This window comes from Nymphalis io, chromosome 5 (genome assembly GCF_905147045.1).
Source record: "Nymphalis io chromosome 5, ilAglIoxx1.1, whole genome shotgun sequence".
Lineage (NCBI taxonomy): Eukaryota > Metazoa > Arthropoda > Insecta > Lepidoptera > Nymphalidae > Nymphalis > Nymphalis io.
In genome coordinates, this window is record NC_065892.1 from 9,742,340 (window position 1) to 9,768,150 (window position 25,811).

At 31.9% G+C, this 25,811-nt stretch overlaps 5 protein-coding genes and 1 pseudogene across 5 annotated transcripts; 2 read left to right on the forward strand and 4 right to left on the reverse strand.

Annotated features, from left to right (window-relative positions):
• Positions 1-3,662: 3,662 nt before the first annotated feature.
• Positions 3,663-5,081, forward strand: LOC126768407 (uncharacterized). Its single transcript, XM_050486435.1, has 4 exons — positions 3,663-3,674; positions 3,761-4,315; positions 4,490-4,656; positions 5,012-5,081. The coding sequence occupies exons 1-4, from the start codon at positions 3,663-3,665 to the stop codon at positions 5,079-5,081; spliced, it is 804 nt and encodes a 267-aa protein (XP_050342392.1).
• Positions 5,082-10,728: 5,647 nt separating this feature from the next.
• On the reverse strand, positions 10,729-12,688 carry LOC126768731 (cuticle protein 8-like; annotated as a pseudogene).
• A 229-nt stretch (positions 12,689-12,917) lies between these two features.
• LOC126768723 (cuticle protein 8-like) lies at positions 12,918-14,070 on the forward strand. Its single transcript, XM_050486998.1, has 4 exons — positions 12,918-12,971; positions 13,065-13,391; positions 13,465-13,631; positions 13,949-14,070. Exons 1-4 carry the CDS (start codon positions 12,960-12,962, stop codon positions 14,034-14,036), a joined length of 594 nt encoding a protein of 197 aa, XP_050342955.1. The 5' UTR covers positions 12,918-12,959; the 3' UTR covers positions 14,037-14,070.
• Positions 14,071-17,386: 3,316 nt separating this feature from the next.
• LOC126768408 (cuticle protein 8-like) lies at positions 17,387-18,321 on the reverse strand. The gene is made up of 4 exons (XM_050486436.1): positions 18,310-18,321; positions 17,889-18,200; positions 17,641-17,807; positions 17,387-17,474 (listed from the first exon to the last, which is right to left on the reverse strand). Exons 1-4 carry the CDS (start codon positions 18,319-18,321, stop codon positions 17,387-17,389), a joined length of 579 nt encoding a protein of 192 aa, XP_050342393.1.
• Positions 18,322-21,147: 2,826 nt separating this feature from the next.
• Positions 21,148-21,965, reverse strand: LOC126768733 (cuticle protein 8-like). Its single transcript, XM_050487009.1, has 3 exons — positions 21,651-21,965; positions 21,403-21,569; positions 21,148-21,235 (listed from the first exon to the last, which is right to left on the reverse strand). The coding sequence occupies exons 1-3, from the start codon at positions 21,936-21,938 to the stop codon at positions 21,148-21,150; spliced, it is 543 nt and encodes a 180-aa protein (XP_050342966.1). The 5' UTR covers positions 21,939-21,965.
• Positions 21,966-24,770: 2,805 nt separating this feature from the next.
• On the reverse strand, positions 24,771-25,771 carry LOC126768409 (cuticle protein 8-like). The gene is made up of 4 exons (XM_050486437.1): positions 25,760-25,771; positions 25,359-25,670; positions 25,122-25,288; positions 24,771-24,872 (listed from the first exon to the last, which is right to left on the reverse strand). The coding sequence occupies exons 1-4, from the start codon at positions 25,769-25,771 to the stop codon at positions 24,785-24,787; spliced, it is 579 nt and encodes a 192-aa protein (XP_050342394.1). The 3' UTR covers positions 24,771-24,784.
• Between the last annotated feature and the right edge of the window lie 40 nt (positions 25,772-25,811).

Here is a 25,811-nt window from a genome sequence, read left to right on the forward strand (position 1 = left end):
ATTATGTATCGTATGAAAACGATAACGCGTTATTATGAATATGCTTTAGTGCCGAAATTGCAAACTTATAATACAAAAGTTGTCAAGTTCTTGGAGTACAGATTTATGTGACAATTGATTTATAAGATAAGGATATTCGTTATTAATGTTCGTTCCTTTCAACTTTGTTTTATATAAATTCAATTAAGGTAATTTTTGGCTTTGTAGTTAAATCACGTGGATCTTTACCAAAAGTTACGGGTTCAAATGCAAAGATCAATCAGAACTGAGTTTTTATGTGTTTAATTTGTTTCATCTTCGTGGTAAAGAAAAAAAAACATGAAAAGGACTAAAATCTAGACAATTATGAAATGCCGTGTAAATAAAGAAATAAATAAAGTTTTAATTTATACAATAAAAGAAAAAAGTTTATTTGTATTGGTATTGCTCTTGGAGTGTTCAGTTGTATGGATGTTTTGTTTTGTTTTTCTCAAGTTGTAGAGCAAGGTCAACCGTTACTGTCCGCATAATGCCATTAGTAACGAATTGTTGTAATCTTTCATTATTATTAAAACATTAAAATCTATTATATTTAAATTAAATATAATTAATAGTTATTACTACATAAGTAAACATTTATAAAAGTTTTTTTTAATGGGTCATAAACTATTGATTGTCTATGATAAATATTTGCTCACCTATCTGATTTTTTTAGGATCGGCGTAACTTGCTAACTGCGTGGAAACTTTGCTGGAACTAGCTTACATTCATACAGTACTTTCTATTAAAATAAATATAGTTTTGCTTGTTCCTTTTTCTGAATCCAAGCGAAAACCACTAATTCGTTTTATTATGGTACTTTCAAATCATATAATACCTTAAATAACGATTGTTGCTCAAACTTTATACTAGGGACATATAGGGACTAAAGACATATTTACAAAAAATATTGCATGCTATACAGAATGGTAAAACATAGCAATGCCAAAAAGGCACGATATTGTGATTATTATATTCTTTATTACCTCGAAACGGATTCGGACGAAGTTCGCATAAATTATTTTTGCTCTTCTAAGCCAAAGGCTAAATAATTCAATTTCAATATGCATATCAATATAACTATAAATATCTATAAGACAATACGTGTCTTTAACCGACATCACTTGTTTATACCATCTAAACAAACATAAATTAAGTTATTTGAATAGAGACGGAATGCAAATAATTGATCACAGGTCATTGCTAAAGAAAATCAGTTCATGGTTCCAATATTCATAGATACAGAACGTAGTCATGATTTTAAGTAAGGTCATTAGATACTATGCTAAGCCGATCCGTTATTATATGTTTTAAAAAAAATATTATATATTTTTAAGGAAATAGATCTTAGTGCTAGACTTTTCCTCAAGCGATCTATTCAACGCAGTAGGTTACTGTGTTAATGCGTCATACAACACCGCCTGCATATTATTTCACGCCTTTATTTAAATATCTTGTAATTTTTCTAAAACTACCGGTTCAAGTAGCAAAGTGTAAAAGTCAATATTTATTTACAGATGTAAATTACATTAAATCTGATATTTATTTTGATGAGGATTTATAAATATTGTTTTGCCGTTAATAAAATTGAAGTTATTATTTTTCAAACTAAAAAACGTTTACTGTAAATTATTAATAAAACATAGGTATTTAATAATGCTTTCCTTTTCTCTGATTTTTTTATATATAATTTTGAGGGCTACAAATCTATTCGTTATAATTTTAGCAGCGTTGAAAAGTGCCTGGGCCGATAATCTTCTATCCGACCACTCCGGCATATATATACATACATACTAAATTAATATAAAACTTTCATACAGAATTCTTACGTGAATCAGTAAAAAACAAATAAATCTTACCATTTCACAATAATATTATTTGTGAAACATTTTTAATACATTACGTTGCAGCAGATGCGCTTTTTATTGTACCAAATCGATTAATTATTTTTGGAGAAATCGATATAATAAAAGTAAGAGTACGGTGATACAGATTTTTTTTACATAATATTATATCTTTTTACTAATAAACAGTTGACAGTGATTTGAAAACTAATAATTTGTACTTGATTTAAATATTTTATTAAATTATAAACATTCGTCTCAGAACTGCAACGATTGACTTTTGATTACCTACTGGAAAAAATTTGTACTATCTAGAAGTCTGGCTGAACATTGCGGCTAAGACAAAATAAATTTTAAAAAAGAAGTTTTTATTGGATAACGGACTAGGAATTTATTTGAGAGTTACGATTAAATAAGATATAAGCAACTTAGATGATTTGATAAAAGTTTCAAAGTAATACACACGCGATTTAAAATGATTTGAGTGTTTTTAGAACAAATACAGTATTATATAACAATTATGATAATAACCGCAAGTGTTGAACGTATCAAATAATTCTGCCACCTCTCATATATAATAAGCTTCAAAAATTCTTCTCTAGAGGATAATACAGTTACATAGTTACAAGCAGTTTTTGCTTTTAATTTTAAATAAATATTAAAACAACTTCACCCATGTCTAACTTAAAGCTATTAAGTATCGCAATATCAACGTTTAGTGTCAGTTCCGGAAACACAAACTAACTTACATCTTCATAAATTATTACGATATTCTTTAATTAATTTTACAACATTACATTTAACTTACCAAATAATACTCTTATACATAATATTTAAGTAAATCATGATGGTGAGGTTTCTCAAGTTATGCTAATGTTTAGCTCATTTCGAAGCATTCATTGCGTTTCTAAAACAGTATGTTAAGATGCAAAGAGAACTAGATTCACGTTAAATCTGAATACTAATATTGACTTTGTATTTTGTAGAAGTTTTAGAAATCTCAAATTGTCAAAGTATTTTATTGCTTGTATGGTAATAAAGTTAAAAAGTAAATTAGAACATTCTTTTACCAAATTTCCTTACATCTGGTACAATCTGACAATTACTTTCATAACCACTAACTGTAATTTCCTTTATATATATATATATATATAAAGGAAATGTATATATATATATATATAAAGGAAATGGTATATATATATATATATATATAAAGGAAATTACAGTTAGTGGTTATGAAAGTAATTGTTTATTTTCGTTCATTAATAATTTTAATGTTATGTATGTTTCTGAAATAATTGTACAATCACCAAAGATCAGTTTTTTTAAACCGACAATCAAAAACAGTTACCAATAATATTTAAAGAAAAATAAAATAAAATAAATATATAATTAAGTTTTGTTATAAGTTATAAAGTTTTGTAATTTTATAAGTTGACAATACTATTTAAATCTTAGGTGATTTAAGAAGAATTTTTTGATTACTGAATTATTAATTACCGCTTGTTAATTATATCATTTTATGTCTGTGAAAGGTGATAATAAACCAAAATAATTGTTAAATCATTTCCAAATACCATTATTTTTCAGTACTTTGTTCTTAACTGGACTGACAACCTTCACATTGGTTACGTAAATTACGTCACACAAATTGTGCGCGTGTTGTGGGTTACAAATTTGACGCCCCAAGCAGTAACAGATTGATTCAATTCTTTCTCGTAACGTCTCCGGTATATATTAAGGTTTAAGTCAATGTTAATTCATCAGTTTCACTGCGGAAGTCTCAGAAGAAAGATCAACATGTTAGCTAAAGTACGTTTGAATAAAATACTCACGAATATAGTATTATGAAGTCAACTTGAAGTCGAATCGGTTTAATGTCAAAAAACTTTTTTCAGATTTTGGTTTGTGCTATTGCTGTGACGGCGTGCTACAGCCAGGAGCATATCTACAAGTACAGACCAGTTCAACAGGAACAACAAAAGGAATACAGATATCCTTCAGTGCACAAGACCCTTGGACTTGTTAACCAGGAACCAGCACCTATTCATGAAGATGATCAAAGCGCATCTATCCATGTCCCTGCATCTTCGCAAGTCCAACATGAGCCAGCGGTTTCCTCTCAGAGCATCCTTCATTATCAACCAGTCCATGAGGAGTCTCAATCCCAAGAGTCCTATGGAGAACAGAATGAGCAGCCAATAGTTTACAAGCAGTATTATCAAGGACACGAGCAAGTTAAACTTCAACAGGCTGCACATGCTAAGAATAATCCTCAATCATTGCATTATCCCAGTGTATCTCATGAGGCTCAATCTGCACCAGCTCGTGAAGAAACCCACTATATTCGTGTACCAGCTCACCGTTACCAATATGCTCAAGAATCTGAGCACCAAGCGCCAGCTCATCACCAAATTGAAGCTCATTCTCACGATGAGCCAATTGACTATTATGTAAGTTTTAATTTAAATCTGTAACTCGTTCACGGATATCCGGAACATATCTTGCAACAACTTTCTATTAATGTATTCGTATCACACTCATCTATTTTATTCACAAATCAGACCTTTAAATCGTTTACGAAACAGTTTTGTTTAGTGTTTTTTATGTTTTTTTTTCTGTTTTAGGCTTACCCTAAATACCAGTACGAATATAAAGTTGAGGATCCGCACACCGGAGACAACAAGTTCCAACACGAGGTCCGTGATGGTGACAACGTAAAGGGTGTATACTCTCTGCACGAAGCCGATGGTTCCATTAGAACTGTTGAATACACCTCGGATAAACACCACGGGTAAATAGCATTACTTAATTATATTCATTTATGGCATAATTTAAACAAATTTAATACATTTAATGTGTTAATATAATTCGATTAAAATTATATAGGTGATAGAAAAAATGGCTCGAAATTAGTAGTTATTCATTTTCATGCAGACTAAACAATTTTTAAATAAATAATAAATTAGTGTTCGTTTATATTTGTGAAAACGAGTACTACTGTCTCATTTATTTCCAGTTATAATCTACATTCCAAATAGCGATAGCGTTTCAAAAATGAAAATAAAGCCTACTTGAATAAATATTTTAGATTTTTTATACAAATCTGCTATGATATAATTTTTAATTATTTTATATTTTACTTTCAGATTTAACGCCATTGTTAAGCACTCATCACCTGGACAACACGTTCATATTGAAAGTCATCATGAAAATTAAATTAATTTCCTATTTATTTAAGACTGACTGAGTCTAAATTATTGTCAATGTTATTCGTTACTGTTACTATATGTGTAAATTGTTTTGTATTATTATGCTTATTAGAATAAAATATGCTTTTATCTCATTCTGTGACTTTTAATTTATAAAATTATAATACAATTATTTATTTTATTTAAACAAATAAATCATTGGGAAGACAAAAATAGCTAAATTTTCTTCTTGTTCCAAATGTTCTAATGTCGAATACAAAATACTAGTGAAATAAATTTAGATCAACTATTAATTTAACAATATTGTTTTTAAACGTGAATTCTCATCAAATTATTTTCAGTGGAAACAATTATAATATAAATCAAAATAAATTATATAATTAAATAATTAGTATAAAGTATTTGAAGTAAAATATACAAGATAAACACAGTATTAGATTAATACAATAACTGTATTTGTTTTAACAGTGAAAGGAGACGGTAGGTTTCATTTAATAGGGGTTAACGTCCTCGCAATTTGTACATTGAATGAATGGAATAACATTAATAACTTATACACATATGTATTTACGTATTAACATTCTTTTGCGAATGCGTGTGTGAATTGTTTCCTGTGTGTGAATGTGTTACGTTTGTGGTCATTTTAACTTCTCATTCGGAAGATATTTTAATGTTCCTATTTTTGCAATTCAGGAAAGAGCAGCAGTCTTAAATCGACATCTACTAAGAATACCTAGTTCCTAACAATATGTAATAGCATAGCGCATCAAATTGTACGTAGACGTTAGTTAGGAATTCATAATATTTACTACATCTTTCACTTTTATTTTAGACACACAAACACGCGTAAATGTGTAACTACACAATAAGACGTATGTGTTTTACTGACTCTTAAACACTTGCTACTCGGTAATTTTTTAATTAACAAAATTTATATAAAGAAAACGCTGTTTTTTTTATTTTATTTATGTCTACGAATTACTCAAAAACGGGTGTACTAATTTGGATTATTTAAACTTTATTCTATTTAGTTATAGAACATATAAAACTTTTTACATTGAAACATTTTTTTGTAATTTTATGTTAGGTTAGAATAATTTGTGGTCTCTAACATTTTTTTAAAGTAATTAAAATAAATCGAAGTATACGTGAGTACACTTATTAGTATATAATTGATTATATTGACTGCCTCGTTGGTCTAGTGGCTTGATGTAAGGCCGCAGACCCGGAGGTCCTGGGTTTAATTCCCAGGTCGGGCTAATAAAAAGTTATTGGGTTTTTCTGTCTAAAAATTCTCAGTAGGAGCCCGGATAGCACCTAAAGCCGTTGGTCCTGCACCTGAACTCTTTCCGGTCGTGTCGGATTGCCGTCCCATTGAATTATGTTAGTGAGGGAAGAGGTGCACTCACCTGTGTTTGCGCACACACTTGTGCACTATAATATTTCCTGCGTAGTTGGCTAATCTCTTTTGAGATTGGCCGCCGTGGCCGAAATCGGTCTAGAGGACATTATTATTATTATTAGTATATAATTAAATAAAAATACATAAAAATATATAAATTTCTTTAATAAATTAACTACGTAACTTTATAACAACTATTACAACACAGCATTAATGTAAGATAATTTAACTGGTTACGAGACAGCCAAGGTGAGTTATGCGAGGATAATAATAGAAACACACAGTTATAAATCCTATCTGAAAATAGATAATTAGTATATGCTTTTTTGTCAAATATTTTTAATATAGTTCTAATTAGCAAAATTAATAATTTTCATTCTTATATCAATTTTTGTAAGTTAATATATTTCATAAGCGAACATAATTATTAAACCTAATATATGATTTCTGTATTTTTACCCATTGTGACTAATGGAAAGTGCGGATTGATCCGTCAGATTGATGCAAGTTCTAGGAACTGGTCACCTGGTCGCCATCACGGGCCTTTGACTTTATATCACCGGTGTGGTGGTCCACTACGCTGTACTCAAACTCATATTTTTGGGTAAGCTTGCAATTTGAATTATGATTAATGAATTGAAGATTTTTGAGAAATTTTCGATAAACTAATGTGACGAAACTGGTTCCACTTTGCAGGATTAATGCACTAGACATAGCAATGTTATTTAAAATGTGTGATTTTTAAAATACTTTCTATTTTGTCTTCTGCTGGTCAAGATCGAGACGTCAATATCAATAATGGAAATAAAACTTTTTTATATCTTTGAAAATATATTCTACCAAGCAGAAATTCTTAATATTGTTGTGTTCCGGTGTGAAGGATAGGTGAGCCAATGTAAGCACAGGCAGAAGGGACATAAAATCATAGTTCTAAACGGTGTTTTTTTTTATTTTATAGAATGGGTAGGCAGACGAGCAAATGGGCCACCTGATAGTAAGTGGTAAATATTATTATTATAAGCGACTTGCTAGTCGGAATGCCTAATATATTTATAAAAATATATAAATTCATACGTTCCAAGAGAGGTTCATATTTTAACCCTTAATAACCTAGAGTTTCAATTTTGATACTAATATTTTAAACCGAATATTCACATCACTATTAGTTTTTTTTTATATGTTGGCTGTATGTATTTTACTGTTGTATAGTATTCTATCCAACGAAATTAAAAAAAAACAAATGTCATTATTGTTTTATTTTATCTGTGACATATTACTTGCGCGGCAAAGTGAACAAGTAAACACATTTTACTAAAAGTTTTGTTGAATATAAATTTGATATATTTTCTTTTTCTGAAGAATATAAATACTTTTGAGGTAAGTGAATACATTATTTTCGCTATGATATAATTATTTTTAGCAAATGCATGTTTTACTTGAAGAAATTAGTGCTTTTTTTTTGGTATCAATATTGATACTTCAGGCATTCCGCCCTACATAAAACCTACCTACTAACTCTTTAGCTATAAAACTTTTTGAACTTTCGTTTCATATTTTTTCTGCATAGCTTGGTGTGGGGATTACTTTTGTTTTTATTTATTATAGAAATTTATCCAAAATGCGGCCAGAAGAGATTGAGAACATATTGAAGCGGTTAGAAAATGGTGAAATTTCGGAAGACGATTCCACCGACAATGAAGATGACATAGACTATTATTCGAGCCAAAGAGATCGTCTGATGGAGCTAGATGATGAAGAGGATGTAGGTAATTTTCCCACTGACCCAAACTTGTATGCAGATCCGCCTGCAGCAAACGTAGATACCGACATGCAACATAATTTAGAGACTGTTGAACGAAACCCAACTCCTACAACCAGCAGCCAGAACAACCTGCAAACTGCACCTTTCAACTCTAGAAACTTAGTGTGGAGAGTAAAAAATATGGATTTAGTCCAAAATGCTTTCCAGTTTGCTGGAAATACTGAGTATTCACAAGAAATTATGAACTTAGACACTCCATTTCAGTTTTTTTCTTATTTTTTCGGTGAAGACATTTTGAGATTTCTAGTGGACGAGTCAAATAAATATGCCTTCCAAAAGAATCCCAACTTTACAGAACCTGTAACTGTCTTAGAATTACGTAAATTTATTGGAATTCTTATTTTTACTAGTGTATATCATTATCCTAGTGTCCGGTCATACTGGTCAAACATTACAAAGTTTGAACCCATAGTACAAACAATGAATCGCAACAGATTTGATAAAATTAGAGAAATTTTTCACATGAATGACGACTCTAAACATTTGCCCATTGATCACCCCCAGCACGACCGACTGCATAAAGTAAGACAAGTGATAGACTATTTGAACAAGAAATTTATTACTTTACCATTTGAGCATCGTCTATCACTAGACGAGCAGATGTGTTCCACAAAAATGAAACATTTTATGAAACAATATTTACCCAACAAGCCCCATAAGTGGGGATTCAAATTATACGTGTTATGCTCTCTGTCTGGTTATGCCTACAGTTTTGAGATTTACTCGGGAGCTAAGGACATGGACCGTTTACCTGGCGAACCAGACCTCGGAGCTGTGTCGAATACAGTTATTCGATTGCTACGACCAGTACCAAGGCATGTCAATCATATAATTTATTTTGACAATTTTTATACGAATATTCCTCTGGTACATTACTTGACCAACGAAGGTATTTATTGTCTTGGAACAGTACAGAGAAACAGGCTTGGAAAGTCGTGCAAGTTGCCGGATAAACGGGAGATTATGAAATCCAACGTACCCAGAGGAACATATCACGAAAATGTGGCCTCTCACGAAGGCCTAGAATTGTCGGCCACAAGTTGGAAAGACAACAAACAGGTATTATTACTATCCACGTATGTTGGCGCTGAACCAGCGGATACTATAACCCGCTACGAAAAAAAACTAAAGGCCAATATTCAAATATCATGTCCTCGGGTTGTAAAAGAATATAATGCACACATGGGCGGCGTTGATTTGATGGATAGCTTCATTGGTCGATATCGCATCCGCATAAAGTCGAGAAAGTGGACAACGAGGCTCTTCTACCACTTGTTAGACATGACTGTCATCAATGCTTGGGTACTGTACAAAAAGGTAAACACAAGGAAAGGAAAACTTCAGAAGAATATTATGAAGTTAGCAGATTTTAGAACTGAGCTTGCCGATACTTTATGTAGATATCAAAGTCACTCAAAAAATAAAAGGGGCAGACCCAGTACCAACAGTCAACAAGACAATACAGTACCCTCTAAAAAACCCCGGACAGGTGCACAAGTACTACCCCCAACTGACGTGCGTTCCGATTGTATTGGCCATGAAAAAATATTTATGGAGTCTAGGAATAAATGTAAATTTAGTAATTGTAGGAAACTTACCTCCTGGTTCTGTAAAAAATGCAAAGTATCGTTATGCGATAATAAAAACAATCGATGTTTCGCATTATTTCATGCATAGGTCATTTAAGATTTCTTTATGGCCATAATGCCTGAAGTATCAAAATTGATACCTGTTTTTTTTTAAATAAATATGTAAAATAAATATTGTGATTTATTTAGCTATTTTTCCCTTCATCTAGACCCTCAAGCAAATACAGTAATATTTAACAAAGAAGACTCGCGTAAATCAGGCTACTAAGGGTTAAGTGAGGTAGAAATATCAGTCAAAAATTGTAGAATAGAAATCATATAATAATTTTGAATAACTTATTATTTGATATTCATTACTCCTTATACCCAAGTCAAAGTCGGAAAATACATTCTAATACCTATCCTCTGCTTTTTATACACAAAAAGGTTGCTGTCAACGAAAATCATCTGATATAATAAACCGTTTAATTAACCATTAATTGAACTAGAGCGTACTAGAAGTTAATATAGAATTATTCTTTGTTTTTAACGCCTACTTTCTTATGTTGTGCTTCAAATCAAATAATGCTGATGGATTTTATTTTTTCTTTATAATGTTATGTAATTAAATCATGTCATAAACTAAAAACATGTTTGCAAATGCTCTAGCGATATTTCCATGTCATTATAAGGTTCCTGTAATGAGCTCCATTCCATGCATCCGCGTTATATGGTAATTAGTTTTTTATTTAAGCTTAAGAAGAAACTTACAACATCACTTTTTAAATTTCATTTATTACTTAATCTTAAGTGTTTATATAAAATTATGCTACGTTACATTATCGGCTAGTAATTGTTTTAAAATAATTTAATGGTGTGAGAGAACGTATTGAGGCGCGTGATGAGCTGGTTGGGCGTGTGTTGATGGAGCGGAGTTTTCAACTTGAGCATTGAATCTGTGAATAGCAAATAACATTAAAGAGAATACAGATATACCGTCTTTCCATGTTCAGATTTCAATTCAAGCATATTTACGCATATTTTTTATATTTCTTATCTCATGAATAGCTAATAGGTCAGTAAGTATTGAGGAAAAAAAATACCCGTTATGATTATCAGCGTTGTAGTGGACGGTGCGTACGGAACCGTCGGGCTGGTGCAGACTGTAGGAGCCGGTCACGTGGTCACCATCACGAGCTTCGTGCTGAGACTTGATGTCACCGGTGTGGTGGTCTTCAACGTTGTATTGGAACTCGTATTTAGGGTGCGCCTGTAAAAAGGTACGAATATTAGAATTTCATTGAATGAGTAGGAAATATGCTGAGATAGGTAATATACTCACGTAGTAGTCCTGGTGTTCATGAGCACCACTGTGTTGGCTCTGGTAGACTGGGGCTTGATGGTATGCGATAGGAGTAGCGTGATGAACTACAGGAGCAGAGTGGACAATGGGGGCAGTGTGCTGAACGGCAACAGCGGGTTGGTGGTATGCGACTGGAGCAGCGTGGACAGAAATGGGTTGGACATGGTTGTAGCCATGTTGGTTATGGGAGATACCGTGGCGAATGATTGACTGAGAAGAAGTTGCGTGACCATGACTTTGTTCATGATACTGCGCACTTGCAGCCATCAGCAAAGCTGTGAAGATTACTACCTAAAAGAAACAAAAAATTTATGTCTTATTAAAAGAATGTTTCTTTTTTTATAATAAATAAAAATAAGTATTAATGTCTTGTTAGAATTGATGTATTCGAACTTACGTTGAAAAGCATTTTGCGTTTATTGGTCTCAGTTCCAAATTGGAATGATATTAAATTGAGATTACTCGTGCTTTTATATTCATAATCTTACTACGTGTTCATTACGAACATGTTACGTATATTTCATTAAAGTGACAACTTAAAACAAGTTTATATATTTAAATTGTTCCACTGAAAATTAAGCAACTTATCCTTTTTAAGAAAAACGGTAACATATGAAAACTTCTAATTACCGACATTTACATTTAATATTTTTGTAGTTATATAATAATATACTTTAAAGTAACACCAATAGATGAAAAGTTGATTAGATTAGCGTGGTATGGGCGTGTGATGAGGAAAAGCATGTTACTAGAAGGGTGATGAGTATGAATATTGATGGATACAGGGGGGAGTCGAAGAAAATGTCAATGAATAGGGTAAGAAAGGATATGTGTATGAAAGGGGTAAGTGCTGAGATGACGAGTGACAGAGAGAAGTGAAAGGAAAATTCATGTCGTGCTGACCCCACGTTGTAGGATAAGGGCAGAAAGAAGAAGATATAACAATATACTTTATATTGCAAACAACAGATGTTTACAATAAATGTTTTTAAATGTGTAATATCTGTTTGAGTTGTATACATAAATAGCTTTTTTTTGTATCATATAGAAAACTATTTCTTAATTTTTGTATTTTTATTAACATCAAGTTATTTTGTAAGAAATACACATAATTTTTTAATAAAACTTTTCGTATGAGAAATTATACAATGTAAAGTCTATATAAATGCTTAAAAACGCCTTGTTGTCTTTTAGATTAATTAAAATGTATTGACATATCATGTCTAGATGACATGATCACATAATTAAGACAATTCTAATGACACGAACCAACCATGTGAAAATCCATCGAATCTCGACTATAAAAAGAGTACGCACAGTATTAGATAATCAAGTAAAAAAGAAAAAAGATTATTTTGAGACGTCATTGGTTATAATAGATAAAGATATATATTTTATTAGCAAAATTATTGTTATAATACGAATATATATACACGAATACCAGTAATAGAATTTACATGAATAATTATAAGGCATGGCTCGTTTCAGGATAGCTCAGCTTAAGTCATACTTAATGAGAATTAAATTAAATAACCGTCGCTAATGTGTTAAATATTCCACTCAATAAAACAAAAAGTCTTAAACAATCCAAAAACCATAAACTCGTTTTCAGTTACAACTTGTAATCAAGTTCCTACGTAAGCCGTCATGAAATATTTCAGAATATAAAAGGCGAGAGTAATTTTGAATTCATATCATTCCCATCAGAGCTTTATCTCAAAGAATACAAAATGAATTTTAAGGTGAGTTTCATTTACAAAAAAATACTTTTGAGTAGTAGACAATAGTTTTTAGTTTCTTAAGATTATTTCTAATGTTAGTTTCATTTTAAGCAGGTTGTCATTCTTCCCGCTTTGCTGATGGTAGTAAATGCGCAGCATCATAGTCAAGGCCATGGCCATGCGGCATCTTCTCAATCAATCATCCGACACGACGTATCTCACAACCAAGGCTACAACCACGTACAACCAATCGCCGTTCACTCAGCTCCGGTGTACCACCACCAACCGACTGTTTCCATCCATCACGCCGCTCCTATCGTCCACGCTGCTCCCATTGTTCACTCTGCTCCAGTAGTTCATCACTCTACTCCTATCGCATACCATCAAGCTCCCGTCTACCACAGCCAACACAGTGGCGCTCATGAACACCAGGATTATTATGTAAGTATATCATTTATCTCAGCATAGTTCCCACACATTCGATGAAATTCTAAAACGATAGACATTTTTACAGGCGCACCCTCAATATGAGTTCCAATACAACGTAGAAGACCACCACACTGGTGACATCAAGTCTCAGCACGAAGCTCGTGATGGTGACCACGTGACCGGCTCCTACAGTCTGCACCAGCCCGACGGTTCCGTACGCACCGTCCACTACAACGCTGATAAACATAGCGGGTATGAAATATTTTTAGAATTATCTCTAATTTATTCTTAACTAAGTAAGTTAAGAATAATTAAGGGTTATTTATTAAGAAAAATGTGTGGAACTTATACGTTCATTGAAAATCCCATGGAAATTATATACGAACACAAAGGATTTAATTTTTTTTTTCTTTATAAATATTATTAAAATCTAACTGTAGTTATGGTACTTTATTCACATTGAATGAAAGTATTTTGTTATAACGACGAAAAGCGTTATGAGAAATGGTATTTTCGAATATTAAATATGATTTTAAATTTTTTTTTAACTAGGTTATATATTTTTTCAGATTTAACGCACAAGTCGACTACTCTGCCCCCTCAACACACGCCCAGCCAATTCACCACGCACCTGAACACATCTTATCTCATCATTAGGTGTTACAAATTTAATAAATATAAAGATAATCTCAATGTATAACTTTTTAAAAATAAAATATAAATAAATATAACAATATTTGATTATTCTGTTTTTGTTGAAAGCTTATTATATTTACTATACTTGCTAGTTCTATCTTTCATCATTTATTTGTCTATTTATTTGGGGTCCATGCTATATCGTGACTGTTACAATAAGTATCAAAAATCAAAATATATAACTCAATTATTATCTGCTTGCGACCAGGATGTGGTGCCCGGTAGTGGCAATGTCTGCAAACACCTCACGATGCTCACGAAACGTTGTTACTTGTGTGTTTGAGTGGATTTTTGCTTGATATTTTTTACTGCATTATTTTGGAAATTTGTTATTGTACGATTATTTTATTGATTAGATTAATAATGGAAAGAAAGTCAACATTTTGTCAAAGTCAATGCCGAAATTATTTTGGAAGTTAAATACATTCATACACACAAACACTCATATACATTGACATAATCTTAGCAGACAGACAACCCCCTTTTTACTATCGTAATATTAAAATGGCACAAAAATAGAGATCTAAAGACATCTGACTCTCATTATTAAAGCTAAAGAAGCGACAACTGCATTGTAAAACTTATGTAAGTGTAATTACAGGCACAAGGGACATAAAATCTTAGTTCCCAAAGTTGGTGGCGCATTGGCTATAAGCGATGGTTGACATTTCTTACAATGCCAATGTTTAAGGGCTTTGGTGACCACTTACCATCAGGTGACCCATATGCTCGTCCACCTTCCTATTCTATAAAAAAAAATGTTTCTTAGTATCCAAAGTTGGTCACAAATCTGTAAGATAGAAATAAGAAAGCAGCATGTTATAAAGAAAGTTGTAGTTTACTAGTTCTTGGAATTTAATTTAAAATCTAATTAAATACTAAGATAAATTTATAATAAGGTACACATACATCGGCATGTAAGACTACGATATAATATTTGTTTTATTTTTTTTTTATTTCAATGTTGGACTAAATATTGAAGCGTTGAAGAAATTGAACTAAACTTTAAATTAAAAGTTGAAAAAGCTAGATACTTAATGCAGAGAACTTCTTTGCTGACGCTCCTTAGCTCAAGACTCGTCTTTTAAGATATAAGATATATTCTGAAAATTTTCCATACCACTCTAACAGCGCGTGTAAGTAATTTAACAGAGTAATTTAGATATTAATACTAATATTATATTATATAAATCATATTTTCTCTATGATGAGCGGTGAGCGTAATCAATATCAGGCTAAAAGAGAGTAGAATGAATAACGTATTCCATTTAAATTTTTGTAATGCCTAACTAAAAAAACTACTAAATAAATATATATAGGACTTATACCGGAGAAGGTGCAGACTTGAATTACTAAACTGCAAAATCGTAACATATGCCGACGACACCTCACTAATTGTCCATGGTGAAAATTGGTCCGACGCTCGAAATAAGGCAGAATTGGCCCTTGCTCTCGTAGTGACTTATTGACTCTTAATATAGATAAAATGCATACGTTATATCACTTTTGGCTCCAGCTATACTTAACCGGTTACGTAATTTCCTATCGTCGCTCATAATTGTTCTGAATACCAGGTTACTGTTCCCTGCAACTGTAATAAAATCTCTCGCATTAAGACCATTAATTATCTCGGAGTAACGATAAATGAGGATCTCAATTGGAATGATAACATTCAATCTGTAATCTCATGTATAAGGAAAAAGATGTATGTATTTAGATATTTCAGGGCATCTATTTGTTTCCAGATTTAAAAAAATGTATATTACGCACTTTTGCAGTCTAATATTACTTACTGCATCACAGTGTGGGGAGGTGCTGTTAAGATCAATATACTTCGAATGGAGAGAGCGCAAAGACGTTTATTTATTTATTTTTTTATGATATGTATAAATTTTTAAAAATAAAGAAATTGATATATTTATTAAAAAAAAATTTAGTATATATATTAGTATATAATATATAACTGAAGTTTTCTCTTTCACTCGCTTCTATATTGTCGTGATAAGCATGAATTTTATGTAATATTTTAGTTAACATGTGAATATGTAAAGTTTTTATAGGAAATGAAAGCATTTTGCTATAACACTTACAACTGGTGGTAGGGCTTTGTGCAAGCTCGTCTGGGTAGGTACCACCCACTCATCAGATATTCTACCGCAAAACAGCAATACTTGATATTGTTGTGTTCCGGTTTGAAGGGTGAGTGAGCCAGTGTAATTACAGGCACAAGGGACATAAAATCTTAGTTCCCAAGGTTGGTGGCGCATTGGATATGTAAGCGATGGTTGACATTTCTTACAATGCCAATGTCTAAGAGCGTTGGTGACCACTTACCATCAGGTGGCCCATATGCTCGTCCGCCTTCCTATTCTATAAAAAAAAAAAACCGCTATCACTTAAACTTTGTACAAAAACTAAGTATGATTAAAAAAAAAGTACTAATTAGGTATTCATTTGTTTTCATTTCATCAAGTCATAAACTCAATTACTTCAAGCTTATATCATCAAGGAAGTAATCTATACATCATTGCTATACTGCTACACTGTAGCAGACCACCTAAATACCACCATTGGCCAAAGACTTAAGTTTATCCTTACACTGTTAAAAATCTCTCTGGCACACTCTACTTGTAACATGAATCCTTTCGCATTACAATGGTAATCGTTTTGTTGTCACCTTTTGTCTGTCATTGACGTTATTTATGAAAATAAGGAGTTATGTTATACAATATAATTTTAAACAATTATTTTTAAATAATAATCCAGAAATATTTAAATAAATTATAATATATATATATATATATATATATATTGATCTATAATAAAAAATACAATTAGTTTAATAAAACTAAAAAATATGCTTTAAAAGACTAAGAAAAGTATAAGATCATTTTTCATTAATACCAAAATGTAATAGGTAGCTTAATTAATTTATTTAATTTCCAAATATTCGTAGATATAACAAAGTCATGAAAGCGTGGGGAGATCTCGCCAACCACCTTTTACTCTTATTAAAGATAAAATTGTTTACTTCTTAGTTCATATTTTTTGAAAACATCATTTCATTTAATAGAATATATAAATTTCACGATTTTAAAGTTTTATTAAAGAGTTATATTACAGTTATACCTTTAAACAACTGCAAAATAGTCGATAATCCGAAAAAAAGGAAATAAGTCGCAAAACTCTTTTTCGATTGTTCCGTTCCGTTGTAAATTGTACAAGACGAATTAATAAAAGAAGAAAAAAATATTTTTAAAATAAATTTATTTAGATTATAAACTAAAATATAAGAATTTACACTACATATCTCAATGGTGAGACAGAACGTATTGAGGCGCGTGATGACCTGGCTGGGCATGCGTTGAAGGAGCGGAGTTTTCCACTTGAGCATTGAATCTGTAAATAGCAAATACAATTAAAGATAATATGGATACACTGGTTTTCCAAATTTATATTCAAATTAAAGTCATTATGCGTGTGTATCAATTACTATGCAACTTTTTCTAGTTCTTATCTCATGAATCTTAAGAAAGTTAATATTGATTTTAGAGCAAAAAATTACCCGTTATGTTTATCAGCGTTGTAGTGGACGGTGCGAACGGAACCGTCGGGCTGGTGCAGACTGTAGGAACCGGTCACGTGGTCACCATCACGAGCTTCGTGCTGAGACTTGATGTCACCAGTATGGTGGTCTTCAACGTTGTATTGGAACTCATATTTAGGGTGCGCCTGTAAAAATGTTTAGTACCTTCTAGTATTAGAATTTCATTGAATAAGTAGGAAATATGCTGAGATAAATGATATACTCACGTAGTAGTCCTGGAGTTCATGAGCGCCACTGTGTTGGCTCTGGTAGACTGGGGCTTGATGGTATGCGATAGGAGTAGCGTGATGAACTACAGGAGCAGAGTGGACAATGGGAGCAGCGTGGTGAACGGAAACAGCGGGTTGGTGGTATGCGACTGGAGCAGCGTGGACGGCGATGGGTTGGACGTGGTTGTAGCCGTGTTGGTTGTGGGAGATATCATGGCGGATGATTGATTGGGAAGAAGTACCGTGACCATGATTTTGTCCATGATACTGCGCACTTGCTGCCATCAGCGAAGCCGTGAAGAAAAGTACCTTAATAAAAAAAGTCAAAAATATTTTATATACCAACTAAATTGAACTTTACTATCAATAAAAATATATTTATTTAATACTATTAATCATTATATTAAATTAAACTTACTTTGGATAACATTATGCGTTTTTTGCTTTGAGTTTCGAATTGAAATGATATTAAATCGAGATTACACTTGCTTTTATATTCATAATCTCTTATTCGGGCACGTTACGTACGTGTGATTGAGGTGACAACTTAAAACAAGTTTTAAAACTGTTATACTTATTAGGCAACTTACACTTTTAACCCTTTGAGCCTTATCTTTAATAGCAAACAAATTCTTACATATTTTATAATCAATTCACTGCCCTTCGGTTTCCTTGAGGAGATCGCTGCTTTAGGGAATAGGCTACATGTTCAAGTCTAGCAACTCTTGTAAATCCTTATGTATATTTTGGATTTCGATAAAAGTAAGTGAATTCATGAATATGAATTAATTATTTTAGTTTTGTTTTGTGTTATACGAGTTTTATACATTTTATATCTTCAATATAAATTATGTTTTATTTTTACGGGTAAATATTTAATAATACTAGTAATTTTGCAAACCAGTTTTCACTATAAACAAGTTGAGATCATGAAGAACAGTTTTTTGCATAACAATTCCTATTATAGGTACACTTACTTGAGATTCGAACGTTAAACATACGGTCTTAGATGAATAAAGCATATTATAAATTTATATTTGGTACCATTTAAGAAAGTCTTAAAAATTCGTGCTAATATATAAAAACTATTTTCGTATTTTTTGTGAAATGTTGAAAACTAACTTACTATGATACGTTATATTGAATGTATATTATATTCACGCTTCTCAATTAAATGTAAACAATATATTCAATACTAGTCACTGGTAATACAGTTTATGTCGCTTATCATATTCTGTCATTTTTTTATCTTGATCAGCGTTATGACGTCACTGGTTTTGGTTCGTTACGATTTGTGTCATAGAGAATCAGGGTCTTGAGCTTGTTCTTACAAAAAAGTTCTACTAAACGACAAATAAATATGCAATACATATTTCAATCCCACAAAATATCTTTTATTCATGATTAAATGTGTGACATCTGTCAAAGAAAGGTTTAAGCTGGTATGCTTCCAGACCAACGAGGCAGTCCTAATTAGGTAACGTAATTGTAACATTATGAATTCACCATTTTAGAAGATACTTCTGTTTCCAATTTACTGATTGGAAATCTTCTAAAATGGTGAATTCATAATGTTACAATTACGTTACCTAAAATTAACTAGCTGCCCTGTTCCTCATGTCACCAGTGGAAACAAAAAGGTTATGATTTATTAGGTTATGTCAGAAATGTTTTTGCACTACTATTCCAACGTTCTAAACTACAAGAGCGTAATTTTCAAAAATTTTGAACACGGTTACAAATAACATTATGTGAAAGTGATGACAAAGGAGGGGGCGTAATATAAAGAATAAAGGAAAAGTAATCAGTCACTTTTCTACAGCCACTACTAAAATAATTTTAAAGTTTTTATATTGCTCTTATATTGCTTATATATTAAATCAAATATATATCTGTCTATGTACTATTCAATAGCTGTATTTATATGTAACTAACTGTCCGCCTTACGTACAAGTAAAATAAGGATTTAATCCTGTGATATTTATATACATATATTTTTCTTAAATAATGAGATATAAGCATTCGCCAACATTAACACAGTAATAGAATACATCGGTTCAACCCGCCGCGCATATTTTCACCCGTTTATTTAAATATATATAGTAGTAAATCTACAATTTTGAACATGTGGATTCAATCGAGATGAATTTATTGATCAAGTAAACCTCATTAGTTACCATTTTTAACCGACTTCAAAATTAAAAAAGTTATATGTACGACGTATTATAATATTTATTTCGTAATTTATGTTCATCGATTTAAAAACAGTGAAACTAATTTAAATAATTTAATCTTTTTCTTATTGAGATTACTCTCTAATTCTACATACACATAATTATTTGATGTATAACGTACGTTTTTTTTTATAATATCGGGAAAAACCCCATTTTTATTATAATAAAAAAATACTATAAATGAATACTTTACATAGATTATCTTTTATTTCTCAATAATATGACAACCGATTTATATTGTAAAAACTATGCTACATTTATAACCTCTGCCTGCATCGTTAATGTAGTTGATATATCCTAAGGCCCTGGTTTTAAAACTCGAGTTGGGCCAATAAAAAGTTATCGAGGTTTCCTGTCAAAAATTCTCAGTAGCAGGCCGGGAGCTAGAAGTTGGAAGTGAGTACACTCCCGTGCCTCGGAAAGCACGTGAAGCCGTTTGTGTGATACCTGAATTATTCCGTCCGTGTTAGATTGCCGTCTCATCGGATATGAGAGCGGGGAAACCGATAAGTTTAAGGTAAATTATTCGAAATATATAACTATTAAGATCTACATATGTATTAAAAAATCCTTTGACGTTTCAGCAAGCTCGTTGATAGAAACGCATCAGTAAGATGTATTAGCACAGAAGGCAAAGATTGTTAGCTATGCTTGTTATCTTAATAGTTTACTTGATTTTTAACTAAAAATAATTGCGATGACGCTTAATACTCTCCCTCTGCAAATATCGGTACAAAATACAAACTCAATTAATATCTGGTTAAGCAGATTTTAAGCCAACTCTAAGAAGAACAACTTTTATCAGAGTACGAAATTAAGGGGGTAGCCCCTTAATTTCTTACTCGTATAGAAAAATGTAAAAAAATATATATTAAATATATGTATTTTTTTTTAAATATAAGGTAGGGATTCACTGACATAAGAAGATGGTTTTATGAAATTAATTTATTGCCTAATCTAAGTAAACATAAGTATTATGCTGCTTTATATTATTAGCTATATATTGTTCTAAAATAAATATTTTAATGGTGTGACAGAACGTATTGAGGCGCGTGATGAGCTGGCTGGGCGTGCGTTGATGGAGCGGAGTTTTCAACTTGAGCATTGAATCTGTAAATAGCAAATACAATTAAAGATAATATGGATACACTGGTTTTCCAAATTTATATTCAAATTAAAGTCATTGTGCGTGTGTATTAATTACTATGCATATTTTTTATTTCTTACCTCATGAATCTTAAGAAAGTGAATATTGATTTTAGAGCAAAAAAAATTACCCGTTATGCCTGTCGGCGTTGTAGTGGACGGTGCGTACGGAACCGTCGGGCTGGTGCAGACTGTAGGAGCCGGTCACGTGGTCACCATCACGAGCTTCGTGCTGAGACTTGATGTCACCAGTATGGTGGTCTTCAACGTTGTATTGGAACTCATATTTAGGGTGCACCTGTAAAAAGGTTTAGTACCTTCTAGTATTAGAATTTCATTGAATAAGTAGGAAATATGCTGAGATAAATGATATACTTACGTAATAATCCTGGTGTTCATGAGCACCACTGTGTTGGCTCTGGTAGACGGGGGCTTGATGGTATGCGATAGGAGTAGCGTGATGAACTACAGGAGCAGAGTGGACAATGGGGGCAGTGTGGTGAACGGAAACAGCGGGTTGGTGGTATGCGACTGGAGCAGCGTGGACAGCAATGGGTTGGACATGGTTGTAGCCGTGTTGGTTGTGGGAGATATCGTGGCGAATGATTGACTGAGAAGAAGTTGCGTGACCATGACTTTGTTCGTGATACTGCGCACTTGCAGCCATCAGCGAAGCTGTGAAGATTACTACCTATATAAAAAAAGTAATTAATCAATTGTAAAAGAGTAATTTAGTTTTTTTTAATTTAATTAATTCAAACTTACTTTAAACAGCATTTTGCGTTTTTTAGTCTGAGTTCCGGATTGGAATGATATTAAATCGAGATTACTCGTGCTTTTATATTCATAATCTTACTATGTGTTCATTACGGACATGTTACGTATATTTAGGTAAGGTGACAACTTAAAACAAGTTTATACAATCTGAATTGTTCTACTTATTAAGCAATTCTCATTTTTAGCCCTTGCTTTTATATTTTGTTTTTGGTAGATTTCGTTGAAAATTTGATGTTTAAACAAATAAATTTGTATCTTGAAATGTTTCCAAGAATTTGTGTTCTTATTGGAAATGAAAAAAAAAAAAAATTAATTTGTCTGAATTGGTAATCGTATACTCTCGTGCAACGGAAAATACGTAAAGCCGTTCTTAAGAATATATCCGCTCCTAAACTATTTTATGTCTTGTTAGATTTGCGTCTTATGGGAGTGAGTAAAGGAATGCACATATTATACTAGGTGGTATGGCTACTTGGTGATAGTGTGCTAGCTATTTTGGGTACCCATTCATTATAAATTGTTGGTATTGGGATTGAGGGTTAGTGAGTCAGTGTAAATTTACGAAGGACATAACATCTTAGTGTCTAAGGTCAGTGGCACATAGCCGATGTAAGGGAAGGTTAATATTTCTCATAATGCCAATATCTGTGGGTGGTGGTAATCACTTACCATCAGATGGCCCATTTGCCCGTCCATCTACCTATTGTATTAAAAAAACACTTAAAGATCAGTCGCTCAGATTGCTAGACTGATATTTGCCGCTGTTGACGTAGTTCTTTTAGGATGCATTATTATTATTATTATAACTTAAAAAATAGTTGTGTTACGCTTTTTCATATTAAAAAAGATATTGTTATCCATTTTTCAAGTTTTTATTTCATATAATATATATAATAGTTTACCATAGTGAAACTTTAATATATTGATGCGTCACTGCCTCGTTGGTCTAGTGAATTGGAATTATAAAGCTGCATATACCGAGGTTTGAATTCGATGTATAGGTTGCTCTAATAAAAATGTTGTCAAGTTTTTTTGTCAAGAACTTCTCAGTAACATTTTAGAATTTTGAATTTATTAGAACAACACTCATGACTGGAAAAGCACATAAAGCAGTTCTTGTGTCTGAAATCATACAGTGACATTGGATATGCCGTCTCATCGGATAATGAGAGTGAGGGATTGAGGAGAGTGCCTTAAGTTTGATCACACGTTGCGCACTATAATATTTCTTACACAATTGGCTAGTCAATTTAAAGGATGGCCGAAATCAGTTTGGTGGACATCATCATAATGCCTATGATTAACAAAGTGCTAAACCATTAAAACATCCCAAATTTTATAAAAAAGTAAGGAAATTAATTTATAAAACTAAAAACAACAGCAATTGATTATTCCGTACGGAAATAATAAAAGGAATTTATTATTTTATTTTACTTTTGAAAAAGATCGAAAGGAAGAATTAAAACTGATTTTGTAGACCTAACGTTAATGAATGGCACGGAGATTGATATTGGTTACTTTTTAATATGACGAAAACATCCACAAGCAATACCGCAACTAATATGCTGAATCAAAAGGTACATTAACGGTAAAATTCCAAATTTAAAAAATGAAAAATAAAAACTTCGATGACTCACATAACCACAAGTTTTAGATCAATTATATTGTCTTCATATAAACGTCAATTTGCAAATTCCAATGCTTTAAGTACTATTCGAAGATAAAAAGTATATTAAGCAACATAACTAACATTGAATCCTGCTTAAATGTAGCACGTGTAAAAAGCAGATTGTTAAGCTCTTTCTATCCGACAGATAAGAAACACTTAAATTTAACGGATAATAATAAATTAGTATGATAATTGTGTTTATAATATAATGTATAGCCTGATCTACACAGCTAAACAATACAGGATGGAGAAATAAGGAGAGTTTGATGAAGAATTTTCTGGCTTAATAACTTATATCTATACTGCATTATGAGTACCATAAAGATTAGCAACCTCTTCTTGGAGGTAGAATATTAAGACTATATTTCGTATTGTCCATAATAAATTAATACTAAGCAGTCGTTGTCGTTGTTAATTTTTTGTTTTGTTATATCTCCTATTTTTATTATATATATTATGTATTTATTTATGTATGTATTTATTATAGTATATATATATATGTATATTTATATTATATTATATATATATATATATATATATATATATATGTATATATATATGTATATATATATATATATATATATATATATATTTATATTATATATAATAGTAGTGTAGTATATATATGTATGTATGTATTATGAATGTAGTAGTGTATGTAGTATATAGGTAAACTGGCTTGTACCCTTCCCATTTATAAATATTATGATCCTCTGCCCAAAGGTTGCCTGGAAGAGATCGCTGCTTAGCGCTATAAGGCCGCCTGTTGCACCTCATGCAACTTTTTTGTTTAAAAATTGTAATTTTTAGTTTTAAGTTTGGGTGCAATAAAGTGTCAATAAAATAAATAAATAAATAAATTAAAATTATAATAAATTTAGTAAAAATCATAGATATGTTTTTGTTATTCTAATGATTTAATTAGTTTTATGTAATAGTTGCTTTTAGTGATAATCAAAATCACAGGTAATAAATTAAAAAATATTATTATATTTTATTATTTTATTTAGAGAACTAATAGTTTACATTGAGAATAATCCTTATATCCTATCAAATTTAAAATTTATTTAGTGATGAGATAGGATATGTTCAGTTGCGTGGTGAATTGGCTGGGCGTGTGTTGAGGGGGCAGAATAGTCGACTTGTGCGTTAAATCTGAAAATATATAAAACCTAGTGAAAACTTTTTATTGGTGCTTCAATGTCGAAAAAAACTGCTTTATTTCCCAGGGAAAAACGTTTTCATAGATCAGCCCTAAATAATATGCATACTTTCATCTTTTATTCAAATATTTTGTTATTCAGTTTTCATATTAACAATAATATATCTGTTTAAATATTAATAAGTGCATTTTAGATAGATTTCTCTATTTACTAGTTATGATAGAACAGGAATCTTATTTACCCGCTATGTTGATCAGCGTTGTAGTGGACGGTGCGTACTGAACCGTCGGGCTGGTGCAGACTGTAGGAGCCAGTCACGTGGTCACCATCGCGAGCTTCGTGCTGAGACTTGATGTCACCAGTGTGGTGGTCTTCTACGTTGTATTGGAACTCGTATTGAGGGTGCGCCTGTAAAAAAGGTATTATTATTAGAATGTGATCGAATGAGGAAATATTCTGAGGGAAATGATATACTTACGTAGTAATCCTGGTGTTGATGAGCACCACTGTTTTGGCTGTGGTAGACGGGAGCTTGATGGTATGCAATAGGAGTAGCGTGATGAACTACAGGAGCAGAGTGGACAATGGGGGCAGCGTGGTGAATAGAAACAGCGGGTTGGTGGTATGCGACTGGAGCAGCGTGTACTGAGATAGGTTGGACGTGGTTGTAGCCATGTTGGTTGTGGGATATATCGTGGCGGATGATTGACTGAGAAGAAGTTGCGTGACCATGACTTTGTCCATGATATTGCGCGCTTACCGCCATCAGCGCAGCAGCAAAAATGACAACCTGATGACAAATGTACATTTAGACATTCATTTAAGAAAAAAAAAACAATTTTAATATCCGTCAGTGATTTATTTATCATTGGAACTCACCTTAAAAATCATTTTGTACTTTTAGATAGGAAGCTCAAATGTGAATGATATG